The sequence below is a fragment of the Petaurus breviceps genome, unplaced genomic scaffold (assembly GCF_028583685.1).
Source record: "Petaurus breviceps papuanus isolate PSGF00001 unplaced genomic scaffold, PetGlider_PUasm1.0 126, whole genome shotgun sequence".
Classification (NCBI taxonomy): Eukaryota; Metazoa; Chordata; class Mammalia; order Diprotodontia; family Petauridae; genus Petaurus; species Petaurus breviceps.
This window is the reverse complement of record NW_027185655.1, coordinates 76,880,387-76,896,593: the sequence shown is the minus strand read 5'-3', so window position 1 is coordinate 76,896,593 and position 16,207 is coordinate 76,880,387. Positions and strand designations below refer to the sequence as shown.

Genomic DNA, 16,207 nt, shown 5'->3' with positions numbered 1-16,207 from the left:
GTATCCAAAATGTAGTCTCTGCCCTATAAAACTTTCATTCCAGTAGGACCACCATGCAGTAATGCATAAGGGACTGTCCTCAGAGGCAGGAAGAACTGGGTTCAATTCTCACCTCTGATACATGCTGGTTTTTTGACCCTGGACAAGTAATTTAACCTCAAAGTGTTGTACATAAATCTATAAGTCCATAAATTGCTTAAATAATTCCGTTCTTCATTGATAGAGAAATTTCCTAACTATGAACTCCCTGGATCAATGAAATCATAGCTCTGGGGCAAAAAATGATAGAACTAGTTATTTTGGGGGAGGGAGAGAGGGAGAGGGAAAGAGAGAGACAGAGAGAGAGAGAGACAGACAGACAGAGAGACAGAGAGACAGAGAGAGAGAGAATTACAAATGAGTAGACTACACAGAAGTGGGAGGGAAATCTAGTCTAACCAAAGAGTTACGTGAATTGTCAAAGTTCAGACAGATAGAAATGGCAAAGTCAAGATTTGAACCCAGTTCTCCTTAATCCAAGTTCATCTCTCTTTTCCATTGCATCACAAATATAGAAATAGAACTAGCATGGTAAAACCTTAGCTACTGACCCATAGACCAGTTTATCTACAACCTTTAGGCTACCAGAATGACTTTGAGCCCAAAAGTAATTTCCTCACTCTACCAAAAAGAAACATCTTTGGTAGGGGACCAAAAAAAAAAAACCCTTGCAATCTTCAACAAACACATATTCCTAAAATATACTGAAGAACTGGAAATTGCATCCACACATTGGTCAGTTTCCTGTCCAAAAGCATTAATTAGCTGATGAGAGTTACAAAAGGCCAGGAGAGAAGGAGAGAGAGGGAGTCCAAGTATTAAAAGATCCAGAGGAAGACTGCTTGCATATTAGATATATCCTTTGTGAGTCCAGACAAGGACTACCCAGGAGGAGAGCTGTTATCTATACTGGTTGGGGGAATACCAACATCCACATTTATTTACTTGAATTGATCTATTTTAAATTGAATTCATAAAATCAGACCTCCATGTATGTATTGAAGCATTTTCTAGTTACTATGAACTCTTATTTTATGTACTTAATCTATTAATTCCTGACTTGTTGACATTTTGTATCTCTAAGTACCTAAGACAATAGTCATCAACAATCACATGTCAGCTCTGGAATATGGAAAATAAGAAATATAGGTATTGGATTCAGAAGGCAAGGAATATTTAAGATGAGGTGCTACTCTGGATAGGAATTTCGCACAGGTCTGGTTATTTATTTGCACCAGTCGAGTCAACTAAATTTTTTATCTATCACAGATCAACTTGACATCTTCAAATATTCCAAACTCTATTTTTGTGCTTAAAAAAAGATTTTAAAAAAATAAATCCAATTCAATTCAACAAGAGCTTATTAAGTATCTACTATATAAAAGGCACTGTCATAGTGATACAAGGCAAAACAAAGAGACCCTACAGTAAAAGAACCGTATGTGGAAAAAATTCTGCTGTGTGGGGCAGTGGAAAGAGAATTAACTTGTAGTAAAGAGCTTTGAGTCTTGCAATGAAAGTTGAAATCCAAACTCTGCCCATTACTTTCCTTAAAACCTGGGCCAAGTCATTCTAATTTTCTGAGCTCAATTTCTTAATCTGTAAAATAGGAGTAGGCTGTATTGTATGACCTCTAAGGTCCCTTATAGCTCTAAATATATGATTATATGACTGGATATACATAGATAAATAGGTTCAAACAAATGTGAAGGAGAAGGCACTGAAAAGTTAGAAGGATCAGGAAAGCTTTCTCACAAAATGTGAAATCTGAACTGAGCATTTAAAGAACTCAAAATTCCAAGAGGTAGAAGTGAGAAGGGAATACTTTCCCAGTATGGGAGATAGTTGGTTCAAAGGCACAGAGGAATAAGACCAGTTTGGGGAAACAACAAGAAAGTCAGTTGACTTTGATGACTGAAATAATTAAAAAGCTTGGTCTCTACATGTGGTTGCCCCTATCCCTGCTAGGTTCACTTTTCTGCTTTATCTCACTAGAAATGACACTAACACTTTTTGACTCTCCTCACTAAGGCTGCTCTACATTTCTCTTGTTTACCTGTATTTATATCTGCAGCACTTAGCATGGTTCCTGGCACTTAATAATGTGCTATCTACCATTGTTTACTTACTTATCTTTTTATTTATCTACCTATCATCTATGAGTATGCCTGTCTGTCTATCTATCTGTCTGTCTATCTATCTATCTATCTATCTGTCTGTCTGTCTGTCTGTCTGTCTGTCTGTCTATCTATCTATCTGTCTGTCTGTCTGTCTGTCTATCTATCTGTCTGTCTGTCTATCTACCTATCTATCTGTCTGTCTGTCTATCTGTCTCTCTGTCTATCTATCTGTCTGTCTGTCTATCTATCTATTTATCTATCTATCTGTCTTGTCTGTCTGTCTGTCTATCTATCTATCTATCTGTCTATCTGTCTATCTGTCTGTCTGTCTGTCTATCTATCTATCTATCTGTCTGTCTATCTATCTATCTATCTGTCTATCTTTCTAAAACACAGGCTGGAAGCAATTTGTAAAGTGTTTTACATGACAAACTTAGGTATTTGTATTTTATCCTAAAGGCAATAAAGTGTTTTGAGTGACAATAAGATATGTACTATAGGAATATGGTGTTGGCAGCTGTATGGAAGAAGAATTGGAGAGTGAAGAGACTCAGAGGAAGACTCAGAGGATACTATAATAGTCTAGGTGAGAGGTGATAAGGGCCTGACTTAGGGTGATGGAATGACAGTGAAAAGAAGCGAGACAGGCACCAGAGATGTTGTGGAGGTAGAACTGAGAGACTTGGCAACTGTTTGGATATGTAGTAGTGAGGGCAGGAGAAGAACTGACTACTAACTAAGTAGCTAGTTTATCTTATGTCACTGCTAGTAGAGTGTCTCACTCTTTGTATTTGAAATTCAATACTGGGGACACTGGGAATTTAATATACTTGTTGATTATTGATTGATTTTTGGCATCAAATTTTGGTGCAGGTGAATCAAGATAGATATATCTAAGTTGCTATAACTTTTCTATATATGTGAAATGCAAACTTACCTTTATTAGTTGGTTGGCATAGATTATGGAACAGGCCTTTCCTGAGGAAACTGACGAACAGAAAATTAGAAGGTTCTTCATAAAACAAATGTGATACGAGTCCAGCAAAACCAACTGGATTTCCTTCACAGTCCAAATATCCCTAGGAAGTTAACAAAATTTATGAAATTTCTTTAGTTCTGAATGTATGTAAATTTAAAAGCAATCTTAACATCCCCATTGTTCTAAATTAGATTTACTGTTACAAGATGCAAAGCTAAATTTTAGGAAAGTAAACTTTCTATTAATTTTCTTCTATTTCAAATTCAATAAATACTAACTAAAGGTCTACTATGTGCAAAGTGCATTTATTAGATACTTAGTACATACAAAGCCTTTAGTATATATATATATAAACATTATTAAGTGCCAGGAACCATGCTAATAACCAAAATTCATTTTTTAATTGTTTATTTTTTTGGTACAGAGCTTGAGATCCATTGCTGTAAAAAGAACTTCCAGTATGGAAACTCTCTCCTCTAATTCAGATCAGCAGTTTGTCTATAATTTGTAATCTTCGTGAGTTTTTTGAGGTAGTGAGAAATTGAGTCAACTAGCCCATTGCCATATAGTTGGTAAGTATTAGTGATGCAACTCAACTCTCAGCCATTCCACTATCTACTACCCCCTACTACTTCTCCATTTATCTATTTGGCGATAAAGACATCTACAACATGCTCATCATTTCATAATTTGTTTTTTCAGCGAAATATTACCAAATTTTTCACTGGTATAAGCAAGTATAAAGGAAATGATCAAAACCACTAGATATAGAGTTGAATGACCTCCCAGCTATATAAAATGATCAAGCAATTTTCATTCCAACAAATTTCCCCCCCAAAAAAAATCAATTAATTATTTAGGATATCTCATGCAATGCATCATTTCTAAAACATCCAAGGTTGACCTTAAAAGTGAGATCTCTGTTAGGTCTTGGTTTGATCCCAAGTCACCACAAATCCTATTCCCTTGGATTTCTAGTTTAACCTCTATCTTGAGGATTTCTAGAAGATTATTTCAATTTTGTATGCCCATGGGAGTTGAAATTACTTAGAGCGCAGTTGGGAGCTCTGATTTAATTCCAAGACCCCACAGACCATATCCCATCTTAAGTAGAAAATGTAGTCCTTTAGGGGACAATATCAAAAGTTTCAGGTGCTATATTGAAGGCTTCAAATGAAGCATGGTATTTCAAGTTGAAAGGGACCATAAACATCTCTGTACTTTGTCCTGGTCTAAGAAAGATGTTGATAAACTGATGAACATCCAAAAAAGGATAATTAATAATGGTAAAGACCTTTTAGTTTATATGAAAAATGGTTAAAGGAAGTAGAATGTTCAGGCTAGAGAAGATTCAAGGAGATACAGAAGCTACCTGAAACTAATTTAGGATCATTTGTATGTAAGGATGATTACACTAAATCTGGTTTGCCTTCCAAGAGCATAACTTAGAACAATGGGTACAAGCTGTAAAAAAGACAAATTTAGACCTAATATCAGGGAAATCTTCCTATTGATTAGAATTGACCCAAAGTAGAATAAGCTTCCCCAAGAGGTCTGTGGTGGTGGGTGGGTGAGTTCCCCGTCATTGAAAGTTTTTCAGTACAAGCTCGTATGACCACTTATTGGGTATGCTATCATGAGGATTTCTTTCCAAAGCTAAGTTATATTAAATCGTTGCTGATATCCCTTCCAATTCTAAAACTTAATAAATTTTGTGATCAAATAAACCTCACTTTATCAATGAGGAAATTGGGGCACAAAGAGGTAAAATGATTTATCCAAGATGCCAGGTCAACCAGTAGAAGAGAAAGATTTCAAACAAAGAACTCTCACTATAAAATCAATGTTCTTTCTACCAGTCATGTAAGTAGTACAAGTTCAGGTGTAGACATAACAGTGAGAGTAAAGAAGTGACTGGGAATACTGCAAAATCCAGGCTTCAGTGACTCACCATCAGAAGCTGTTTCAATGCAATTTTCTAGAGCTGAGTGGGCAGTACTGGAATACTATAGAATTGTATGCAAGATGGTGTGGGAGTGGGAGCTAAAATACTTGGACTCTAGACCCATCCCCTCCACTAACTAGTAATCTCAAACAAGTCATTTTATTGTCTGGGTTATATCATCTTCTTCTTCTATAAAATAAGACAGTTGTACTAATCTAGAAGTTGTCTTCCTGACCTACAACTCCATGGATCTTGTGAGCAGGCATGGGAAAAATACAATGACAAAAGTATCCTTTTTTTTCCCTTTGGTTGGCTGGTTTTCCATATGGACTCTCAAGGTACAGCTTTCTGAAAACTTTAATTGGACTGGCACATGAAAGGAACCTCTAAAGCTAAAAAATCACTTTTCAAAAAAAATCCAAATGAGAACCATACCTCTTTTACAAGACATTGTGTTGAAAATAAAAAATATAGTTTCAACATCTCCTTGATTCTAGGTTTTTTGAAGGACAACAGTGAGTGATTTAGCACAGAAAGCACCTTTAGAGAAAAAAAAAATGAGTTAATCACCTTTAAGAGGTATGAAATACATTTATAAATAAAATACAGCAGAAATTAATATTTTGAAAGGGAGTGAAATCCCATTGGAGTACATATTTACTCATCCACTATAGCTGTTTTCAGAAGTGCCTTTTGTGAGTAGAAGTTAGACTCATGAAACAGAACTGGGTTGAGTGCTGTAAGAAACACTAAATCTGATAAAGAAAAGCACAGAAAGACATGAATAAAGTAGATAAACTGATCCAAGAAAAACAATACAGAGAGTCCTCAAGAGCTCAGTGCAGTTTGAAGCTATTTAAAATTATGGGAGTACAAATGGAAAAAAGAACCACAGAATAACACAAAAAAGCGAATGCTTCAAAATGACAAAGAATAAGCTTGGTCATACAAAATAAATAGGAGAAAATTCACCACCACTACCAACTCCTTTTCAGAAGTAAGAAAGACAGGAAGGAAGGAAGGAAGGAAGGAAGGAAGGAAGGAAGGAAGGAAGGAAGGAAGGAAGGAAGGAAGGAAGGAACGAACGAACGAACGAAGGAACGGCAATGTAAATTTCCCCCCTCCTGCTTAATTTTGGACTCAACTAATTTATACTATCTGCCCTAGATATTCATGCATAGAGATAAACGAGTTTAATAGGTTATCCATCATACTGCATCTGGGCAGCAGACATACTTCAGTTTCTTGGTTTTTTCCTGTGTGGATCAAAGTCTTTAGAATGTTTATAAGTCTCTTCCAGGAGACTATGTAATCTTCTGTTCCTTGACTAACTATTACACTATCATCTACAAATAAGGCCTCACCATGCACAGGAAATCCCTCTTCAACTTGAATTCTGTGCTGGATTTCTTCCAAAAGAGTCATAAACAGATGATCAAAACCTTCCCTGGATATGTCTAGCTTGTTTATTTTTTGTCTTTTTTTTGGAAGGGGGAGGCAGGGCATTTGGGGTTAAGTGATTTACCCAAGGTTACACAGCTAGTTAAGTGTTAAGTTTCTGAGGTCAAATTTTAACTCAGGTCCTCCTGGCTCCAGTGCTAGTGTTCTATTTACTGTACCATCTAGCTGCTTAGCCTGATGTTTATTGTCAGAAAGTTAATAAAGAAGGCTGTCTCTGTTATTTCAAAGAAGCTTGAATGTCTTGAAAGTATAAATGGGAGCTACTTATTAGTGTTGGTCTTTTAGGGCAGAGTTTTGTTCTATTGAAATCAAATATTTTTAAAAGAATAAACTGAGATTTTTCTTTCATTTTCTACATTTTTTTCAATCAATGCATAATGGTAAAGATGTACTCCAAAGATGTACACACTGCAGCTAGGTGGTGCAATGAATAGAGCACCAGCACTGGAGTCAGGAGAACCTGAGTTCAAATCCAGTCTCAGACACTTAACACACTTATTTAGCTGTGTGACCTTGGGCAAGTCACAACTCCAATTGCCTTGTCTTCCCCCCTAAAAAATGTTCTACAATAGGTCACTTATGAAAATGTATTTGTTCCTTTTTACTCTCCTCAACAAGAATGTCTTGAATGAATACATAGATCATTGTCATAAAAAATATATTGGTGGAGAAATGTAGGTTGGTAGTTTTTATATGAAAAACTATGAAATTTATATGAAAAAATATGAAATTACCTTCATTTACACATTTAAGATTACCACTACCATCACTACCACCACCACTGTGCCTCTGGTATCTCGTCCTCATTCAGACACTTTGAAAATCTATGCCTCAACATTTTTGCCACTTACATCTTTTATGCATTTGTTGAGTTTAAGATGTATACAAGATATCCAGTTCAATATATCCCACAAGTAATTGGAAACATGAGACTGAAGGCCAGCAGAGAAGTTAGGGCTGGATTAGATAGACGTGACAAGCTGTATAGAAATAATAATTTAATCCATGGCAGCTAATGAAGTTTCCAAGCAAAATATTACATAAAGCAAAGAAAAGAGTGCTCAGAAAAAAAAGTCTTAAAGGAAATCTATGGTTAGTGGGTGTGACCTGATGCAGCAAAGAAGACTGAGAAGTAGTCAGACAGGTAGGAGAACTATGAGAGAACTAGGGTTAAAAAAACACGAGAGGAAAGAGTAGTAAGGAGAAAAGGGTGATCATAAGACTGAGAACTGAGCAAATGTCATTTGGTACTTAAAATATCATTGGTAACTTTGAAGAGAGCACTTTCTATCATATGATGGAGTTAGAAGCCAAGCTATAGCTTTCAATGTTGTGTTGTGATATTATTCAATTTAATTTTTTAAATATATGATGTAGTAATGTGGTCTTCAAGTATTTGTCTTCTCCCATTCCCATATATTCCAATACTTTTCTCACCATCCTCATCTACTCTCTTCTTTGCATTGAAGTCACTAAGTATCAAAGTGTGTGATAATTTCATTTGGGGGTCTTATAGAATTTCTCCCTCTTCATATTCTGAAATAATTGTTGCATGAACTTCATTTTTTCACAGTTGTCTTTTTGCAATTGCTTATCCTGAGGCCTTCAACAGAAGATAACCAAATGTCCCATATAAAGGTGTTACTTGTTGCCTTTGGACATTAGATAAAATGAACTTTGCCAAATCCTTTATTTGACTCTCTGGAAGAAATCTCTGCTCTGACCTTCAACTGAGTTGAAATTTCCTTGATGTTTCTGGTTTCCTTGTTTCTTCAGGAGAATGTTGACCCAAAAGTCACAGGACAAGGATCTCACAACCAATATACAGTTTATAGATGTTCAAAAAACTACATCATTTTTAGCACCCTCTGCCCATCTTCTGCTACTCTACCACCATTATTACCAAAACAGAAAGGGGCTCCAAGGAACTGAAGGTCATTTTCTATATTCTGTGTTTTATGGGTTGCCATAGCCAAAGACTTCACCCATGTCACCAACACGTGAACTGATTGCAGAGTGAAATAAATGTAGTCAAAAGGACAGTACACACAGTGAATTCAATGATGCAAATGGAAATATCATTAAAAGGAAGCTGGATTCTGAGTAAGAGAAGGAACAATAATGGCCCTAGAGATCAGATAATGAATTATGCTTTCCTCATCTTGGCAGAGTAGTATCAGGGAACAACTAAAGCGGAATTCATTATCTGACATGGTGACTATGTCAGTCATTTTTGCTTAACCTTTTCCTTTGCAGCAAAAGAGAGGTCAGTTTTTGGTAGGAAGATGGTATGAGAAGGAAGGATACGAAGAAAAGACAGTGAGGTAAAAATGAAAGGCATCAATACAGCTTACCTTTAAATAAAATTTCCACAAGATGGATGTCATTCAAGATAGGTAACTCTACTGAAGAGCTATAGAATGAAAAGTTACTACTAGATTGAGTTGAGAGGATAATCAATCAAAATAACAATCCAGTAATAATTAAGGGAGCATTAATAAACATCAACCATGGTACCTTTGCTTTAGCAACTGAGACGTTGTCTGCTTTGGAAGCCAACAACATGAGCCGTAGGATCAGGGTCATACCAAAAGGGAACTGGCCTTTCAGTTCTGGTACATTGGATTTAATAAGTTTGTCTATTTTTGGTAATGGAATATCATAGAAAAACACATTTCCCAGAAAGTCTTGACCTCGTCTCCCTGCACGTCCAGACATCTAGAAAATAAAATGCATGATGTAATATTTTCCCATATAATGTTTTTATGATGATGGTAAATCTGTAATTTGACATTAATTATCTTAAATGAAGTAAATGATTCATTTGTACATGCATTGATGCAACAAGGATCATATCTAACTATGTAGCGCTTTGTGGAAAAACTCCCATGGCTGAGAAAAAGCAGAAATGTATAGTGATCATTTATTCATTCCAAGCATTAATTAAACTCTAAGTGTATAGCATTCCTCAGGGATTAAAAACAAGAAAACAGCCTCTGCGGACCATCAAAAAGCTTACCACCTTATAGGGGAGGTAAAACACAACAACTAACTATAATATAAAACAGAATATAAGTGCCATAGGGCATTGGGATAAGGACTAGATCAGAAATTTCTTCATTATAGGGAACTCATAAATGTGGGAGAAAACTGTCTCTACTAATGTAGAGATCGTCTCTGCATCTTCTCTGGAACTTAATTATAGAGAGTTACCTAGAGCAATAAAAGATTGAGTGACAATGTCCAGCATTTCAAACTGAAGTTAGCCTGGTTTCAAGGTCAGCTCTGTCTCCACTATGCAACTTTGCTACTATAGCCAGGATTAGAGAGGGGATTTTTTTTAACTGACTATATTGTATTTTCCACCTAAAAATGAGTTTACAACTTAATTAGGGGTCCAGTGTACATGGGAAATTTGAGAAACAAGGTATAGACAGTGAAATACAAATTCTGCATGAATCCACTGGAAAATAAATCAAGGTCATGACCTATGGGGATTGAATGATTTCAGTAAAATTATTTGGGAAGTAAGTGTAAAATAAAACATTTACAAAAATGATTCATAGAAGGGGCAGCCAGGTGGCTTAGCGAGTAAGAGCACCGGCTCCAGTATCATGATGACCTGGGGATCAAATCTGGGCTCAGATACTCAGCACCACACCCAGAAATAACTAGCCATGTAACCTTGAACAAGTTACTTAACCCCGATTGCTTTAAAAAATAAAATAAAATAAAATTTTTAAAAAATGATTCATAGAGATTTTAAAAGATGAACTCCTAGAGAAGAGGTAATACATTGGCAAATTCACATATGACCAATTTGATAGCATATCAGAAAGGGATAAAGCTGACTAGATAAAAAGAATTACCACTTGCATTTATATGACACCATACAGTTTATAAAGCAACTTTAAAGGGCTATGTAGTTATAAAGCAATTCCCTCAGAATAGCTCCATAAAGTAGGTCAAACAGGTACTGTTTGTTGTGTCATTTTCAATATGTCCAAGTCTCAATAACCCAATTTTGGAGGTTTTTCTTGACAGAGATACTGGAGTAGCTGGTCATTTCCTTCTCCAGGTAATTTTACAGATGAGGAACTGAGGCAAATAGGGTTAAATCACTTGTCCAGCATCATATAGCTAGTAAACGTCTGAGGTCATATTTGAACTCACATCCTCTTGACTCCAGGTCTGGAGCTATACCACCTAGTGGCCTAAGTAAATGGTGCCTTCCCCATTTTATAAAAGGGGAGGTTGAAGCTGAAATGTTAAATAGAGTTAAAAAGTTAATATAGAACATAATATGACTAGATGGCACAATGGAAAGAGTGCTAGGCTTAGAATCACGAAAATTCTTAAGTTCAAATCTGACTCAGTGCCTCAGTTCTATGGCTCTAGGAAAGTCACTTGACCCCATTTGCCTCAGTTTCCTCAGCCAGAAAAGGAAATAGCAAACCACTCCAGTATCTTTGCCAAGAAAACTCCAAATTGGGTCATGAAGAGTCAGACATGACTGAAACGACTGAAAAACAATAACAAAAAGTTAATATGATACTATAGCTGCTAAGTGTCCAAGGCAAGATTTCAACTTTAGTTTCTTGTCTCCAGGTTCCATGTTGGTTTAATGTGGTTTAGACCACAGTGACTCTCATGAAGCTGAATACATAAGGAGAGAGGAAGCTAGTTAAAAGATTATGATGTAAAAATGAAAAAAAAATACAACTTATTTTTAAATAAAATTTCCAAAAGGTGGCTGTCGTTCAAGATATAGAACTCTAGTGAGAAGTAATTGAAAAGTTACTAGTAGATTGAATTGAGAGAACAACCAATCAAAATAACAATCAGGTCAATAATTAGGAAGGGAGCATTAGCCAAAGTACCTTTGCTTTAGTATCTGGGATGTTACCCACTTTGGAAGCCATAGAACCACACTTATACCAAAAGGGAACTGGCCTTTCAGTTCTGGTACATTAGATTTAATAAGCTCATATATTTTCAGTAATGGAATATCATAGAAAAATATATTTCCCAGAAAGTCTTGATCTCATTTCCCTGCATGTAAATGTTAAACTGAGTATTTTAGGTTTGAGTCTATGAATGAAGGGGAGCTACCATAGTTTTCTGAATCAGAAAATGGAATGAAAGAGGATTCTCCTGTCAGCCATATGCAGTTTGGTTTGAACACCAAAAGCAAAGAGATGAACAAGGAGGCTAGTGAGTTACCCAGGGGTTAGAAGATCGAGGCCTAGAAAAGGACATTAGATATGGAAATGATAAGAAAGGAACATGAGAAACATTCTAGGCCTAGTAGGACTTAAAGATAGATGTGATATGAAGGGCAAAAAATCTTTTTTTTTAAGTAAAAATAGCTCCAAGATTACAGTCCTGGCAAAAATAATAATAGTTGCTTTAAGGATTGCAAAGGCCTCTACATAAAATAATTCATGAGTTCTTCACAATAATTCCATAACTCACAAACTCTGAGGTTTATAGCTGGAAGAGACCTTAGAGAGCATCAAATTCAGTCTCTTTATTTTACTGATGAAGAAATTGAGGGGCAGCCAGGTGGGCTCCAGTGTTGGGATGACCTGGAGATAGAATCCTAGGCTCAGATACTCAGCACCACACCCAGAAATAACTGGCCATGTAACCTTGAGCAAGTTACTTAACCCCGATTGCTTTAAAAAAAACAAAAAGAAAAGAAATTGAGGCCTAAGAGGGTCAAGTGACTTAAGGAATTTCTTTTTTTTTTTTTTTTGCTTTTTTGGAGAGGGGAAGGCAGGTCAGTTGGGATTAAGTGACTTGCCCAAGATCACACAGCTAGTAAGTGTTAAGTGTCTGAGGCCATATTTGAAATCAGATCCTCCTGATACCAGGGGTGGGGTTCTATTCACTACACCACCTAACCGCCCTTAAGTAACTTCTAAATGGCAGAATCAGGATTCTCACTCAGGTCTTCTGAGTCCAAATAGAGTGCTCTTTCTATTACATAAACACAACAGTTATTATGAGCCACATTTTCCACATAAGGAAACTAAAGCCCAGAGAGTTTGAAGTAGCTTGCCTAGTCATCTAAGCAGTAAGTGACAGAAGTGGGATTTGAATTTATGTCGTCTTACTCTAAATCCAATATTCTTGCCATTACACCATCCTTTCTCCCTTGTTGACAAAGAATGACAGTACCATTCACAGAAAGCAGGATTTCAGAAAGAGGAGCTGGTTTGGGGGGACAAGATGATGAGTGCATTGTTAACAAGTTAAATTTGAGGCAATGCTAAAATTCCAAATGGCAATGCACAACAGGTTAGTGGAACTCAGGTAGGATGTAACACAATTGTTCATTTAAACTTTAGAATTGAATGAGGCTTCTGAAGGACAAAGGGCTGATTATGAGCTCAGCTTTCCTATCTAATTCAGGCAAGATGTCACTTTGTAAACCAGATTATCTGGGCTACTACCTTGAATCTATAGAAAGTCTAGCTTCCATACAGAAAATACTTCTGAAAAAAAAAATCAAGGAACTAGAAAGTAGGAAAAAGAACAATGAAGTAATAGAAGTGGAGGAGAAAGTAGCATCTTGCCACAGAAAAGAGATAAAATCTCTAACAACAAGGAAAAGTACATTACTTGTATGACTTGCATATTACAAGTAATATATTGAGATAAGTCATAGTTCCTATACTCATAGAATTTACAGTTTTATAGATAGAGATATAGCATATGCAGAGCTGAGCATAATGTAAAATAATATATCTGTGTATTAGCATAATACAAAGCAAAGCATTTTGGAAGTTCCAAACTGACTTACCAGGGGATCAGGGTATGTAGCCTTGGAGGATAGTGTATAAATTCAATAGGCAAAGAAATAAAAGATACTATCTGAATATAAAATGAACAAAGAAAATGAAACAGGAAACCCTGGACATATAGCATGGATGGTTAAATCCTCTCATTGGACCACAGCATCAAAGACTCAGAAGGGGCTAGTTATATGTTGGTGGGGGGGGGGGGGGGGGGGGGGGGAGGACCAGGTGGATAGAGCACTGGCCCTGAAATCAGGAGGTCCTGCTTTCAAATTCAGTCTCAGGTACTTACTAGCTGTGTGACCCTGGGCAAGTCACTTAATCCTGTTTGTCTCAGCTTCCTCAGTTGTAAAATGAGCCAGAGCAGGAAATGGCAAACCACTTCAGTATCTTTGCCAAGAAAATCCCATAGTGGGTCAAGGAGAGTCTGATAGGACTCAAGAACAAAATGTGTAGTTCATTTTCCAAGATTCTTGAAGAGGGGGCCCCTTCAATTATCTGAACTGAATATATATTATAAGTATTATCAGTATCCTTCCAGCCAGAGGGCCAGTGGAAAATAGGGAATATGAAAGTAATGCTATAAAGGAGGAGAAAGGGAGCAGAAAGAAATATGACTTGTTTGATCATTTTCCCTCTAGACTTCAGGGACCTAGGCCATCACTGAAGGTCTAGGGGCAAGGTGGCAAAGTCAATGAACCTTATTTCATCCAGACCTAGAAGCAGCATACCCTGAAGCGATGTCTTTAAACTGCAGCTATGAAAAAAGTCACTATAAATTTAAAAGTTTTTAATGACCATAAACTAAAAGGTCACAAGTGGGATGCAACAGACTCAACTTTCCAAAAGAGGACATTAGAGGCTTTCTGAAAGGAAACAAAAATTCAGGAAAAGCCTACATAGTACTATTTAAGTGTATGTATTTGAGAGGTCTTTTAACAATAAAATTATAGCAAAATGCCAAGGGAAGATGCTTTTTTTTTTCTTAATCCCAACCCTCACCCCCTACTTGCTGCAATTTGGCCTTACATTTCTGGTCTGCAAAGGCAACCTGGGTATGGTGTATATAGAACTGGGTTTAGCTGGGAAGTACTGGTTTCAAATCCAGTCTCTCCTATTTTTTTATTTGTGTGACCTTGGGCAAGTCACTTGATATTATAGGAATGTAAATTTTTAAAATCTTCCCTGGCCCTAGGATAAGTACAGCTGGAGCTTGTGGTGAGAGGCTTGTTTTTCAAAAGATACTTTGTGATTGGGCAGTGGGTCAAGAGAGTTGTTACATTCTCTGGGCCAAGAGAAAGCTATATAATTCCTGATGTGGGTCTTTGCTTTGGGACTCACTTTCAGAAGTGTTATGTGATTTGACCAGATGAGACTCTGGGCAGCCTTTGAGAGCCCTGGCTTTGAAAAACCCATATGTTGGTGCTTTCCTCTCTGGTACCTGTGATTTGGCATGGATGTAATGGTTGGACAGTTGGAGGCCCGTCTGCTTGAAATGTTTCTGTCTGTATACTCTGAAGTTTGGGGTGCTGAACTTTTTCCCCTGAACTAGTTAAATGATATGTTTGATTGATTAAAGTATAAACCATTTTGATTTGCTTTCCTTTAGAAAAGAAGATATAAGAACCTGTGTTGGCAGCCTCCCTGGGGATGCTGGGGTACTTGCTGCAACACTTGATCACTTAATGTCTCTGGGCCTCAGGCAACTCCCTAAAATTATCTACTAAGATTAAGTTATAAGGCAGTTGGGGCTAGTTTTCAGTAGGCCTGGGTAGAGGAAGTTCTCACACCTGGATTTCCCTATGCTGGTAAAATCAGAGTCTTCCAGTAAAAGAGATCATATTCAATGGTGTTCGTTTACCTTCTTCAACATGTATTTTCTTGGGGGAAGGAGAGCTGCTTCCTCTACCTCTGTATCAGACTTCTTATCTTCCCATTTGTCTCTACCTCTATCTACATGGGTATTGTTAGTTTTTTTTTGTTTCTTATTCTTCTTTTCTCTATCTTCTTTAATTGCAAGACAAAATCAATGAATATTCAAAATGCATTGAATAAAATTCTATATTGTTTCTATTCAAAAACCTGATGAACATTACATACATTTTTAAAATGAAATTACTTATTATTTAATTACCCATGTTCAAAAGTACTGTTTGCCAGATGGAGTTTAATCAGTTTCATCCATGGGCTATATTGAATATTAAAAAGCAAGATACTTGTGCCTTTTGGGACATGGAACTCAGCAGAATTAATGACTTGTCCAGGAACATACAGAATTAAACATTAGAGGTAAAAATCTGAGTTCAAGATATGAATGAAGAGCAGACTTTTTCCTCTGACCATCTTGTACTGTCCCAAGAGAATGTAAACTCTTTGAGTGATTGTTTGTCTTTTTATGTCTAGTGCCTTTCACATATTAACACCTTAAATATTTGTTGAAGTGAACTGAACAGAATGAAATGGACTGGGATGGAACAGTACAAAAATACTGTGCCACCAAGAAGGTGAAAAGATGGAACAGAAGGGCAGTCTTGATGTTGAAAACTTGTAATTCAAGCTACAGAAAAACTGACGTTGTCCATTGTCTTGACCTCTAGAGTGCTGAGTAGTGGTGAGCTATGATAGTCGAGTGTCTGCTCTGTTTGGCAAAGTTTAGCATCAGAATGGTGAGCCACCAGGGATGGGGGCTCAACCAGATTACTAAAGAGGAATAAATTGGCCCAAGTTAGAAATGGAACAGGTGTTTCCCTGCCAATCCACAGCATAGTCCCTTCACTTCCAGTGAAGTGAGAGACCCAGTCTTAAACTAAAACTAAAACTAGAAATGAATGCTTGAAAGGTAGGACTGTACAGATGATTA

At 36.7% G+C, this 16,207-nt stretch overlaps 1 protein-coding gene across 3 annotated transcripts in view; it reads right to left on the bottom strand.

The window, feature by feature from the left end:
• Positions 1–16,207, bottom strand: part of LOC138168224 (probable ATP-dependent RNA helicase DDX60) — a 177,548-nt gene that overhangs the window by 51,508 nt on the left and 109,833 nt on the right. For 2 of the 3 annotated variants that reach the window (XM_069097259.1, XM_069097269.1), the window contains exons 30-32: positions 9,062–9,262; positions 5,519–5,623; positions 3,097–3,238 (exon numbers count right to left, since the gene is read on the bottom strand). In XM_069097259.1, coding sequence (XP_068953360.1) covers positions 3,097–3,238; positions 5,519–5,623; positions 9,062–9,262 — 448 coding nt within the window. Of the gene's footprint in view, positions 1–3,096; positions 3,239–5,518; positions 5,624–8,898; positions 8,958–9,061; positions 9,263–16,207 lie in introns of those variants that run through there. The other variant, XM_069097277.1, reaches the window with a different exon arrangement.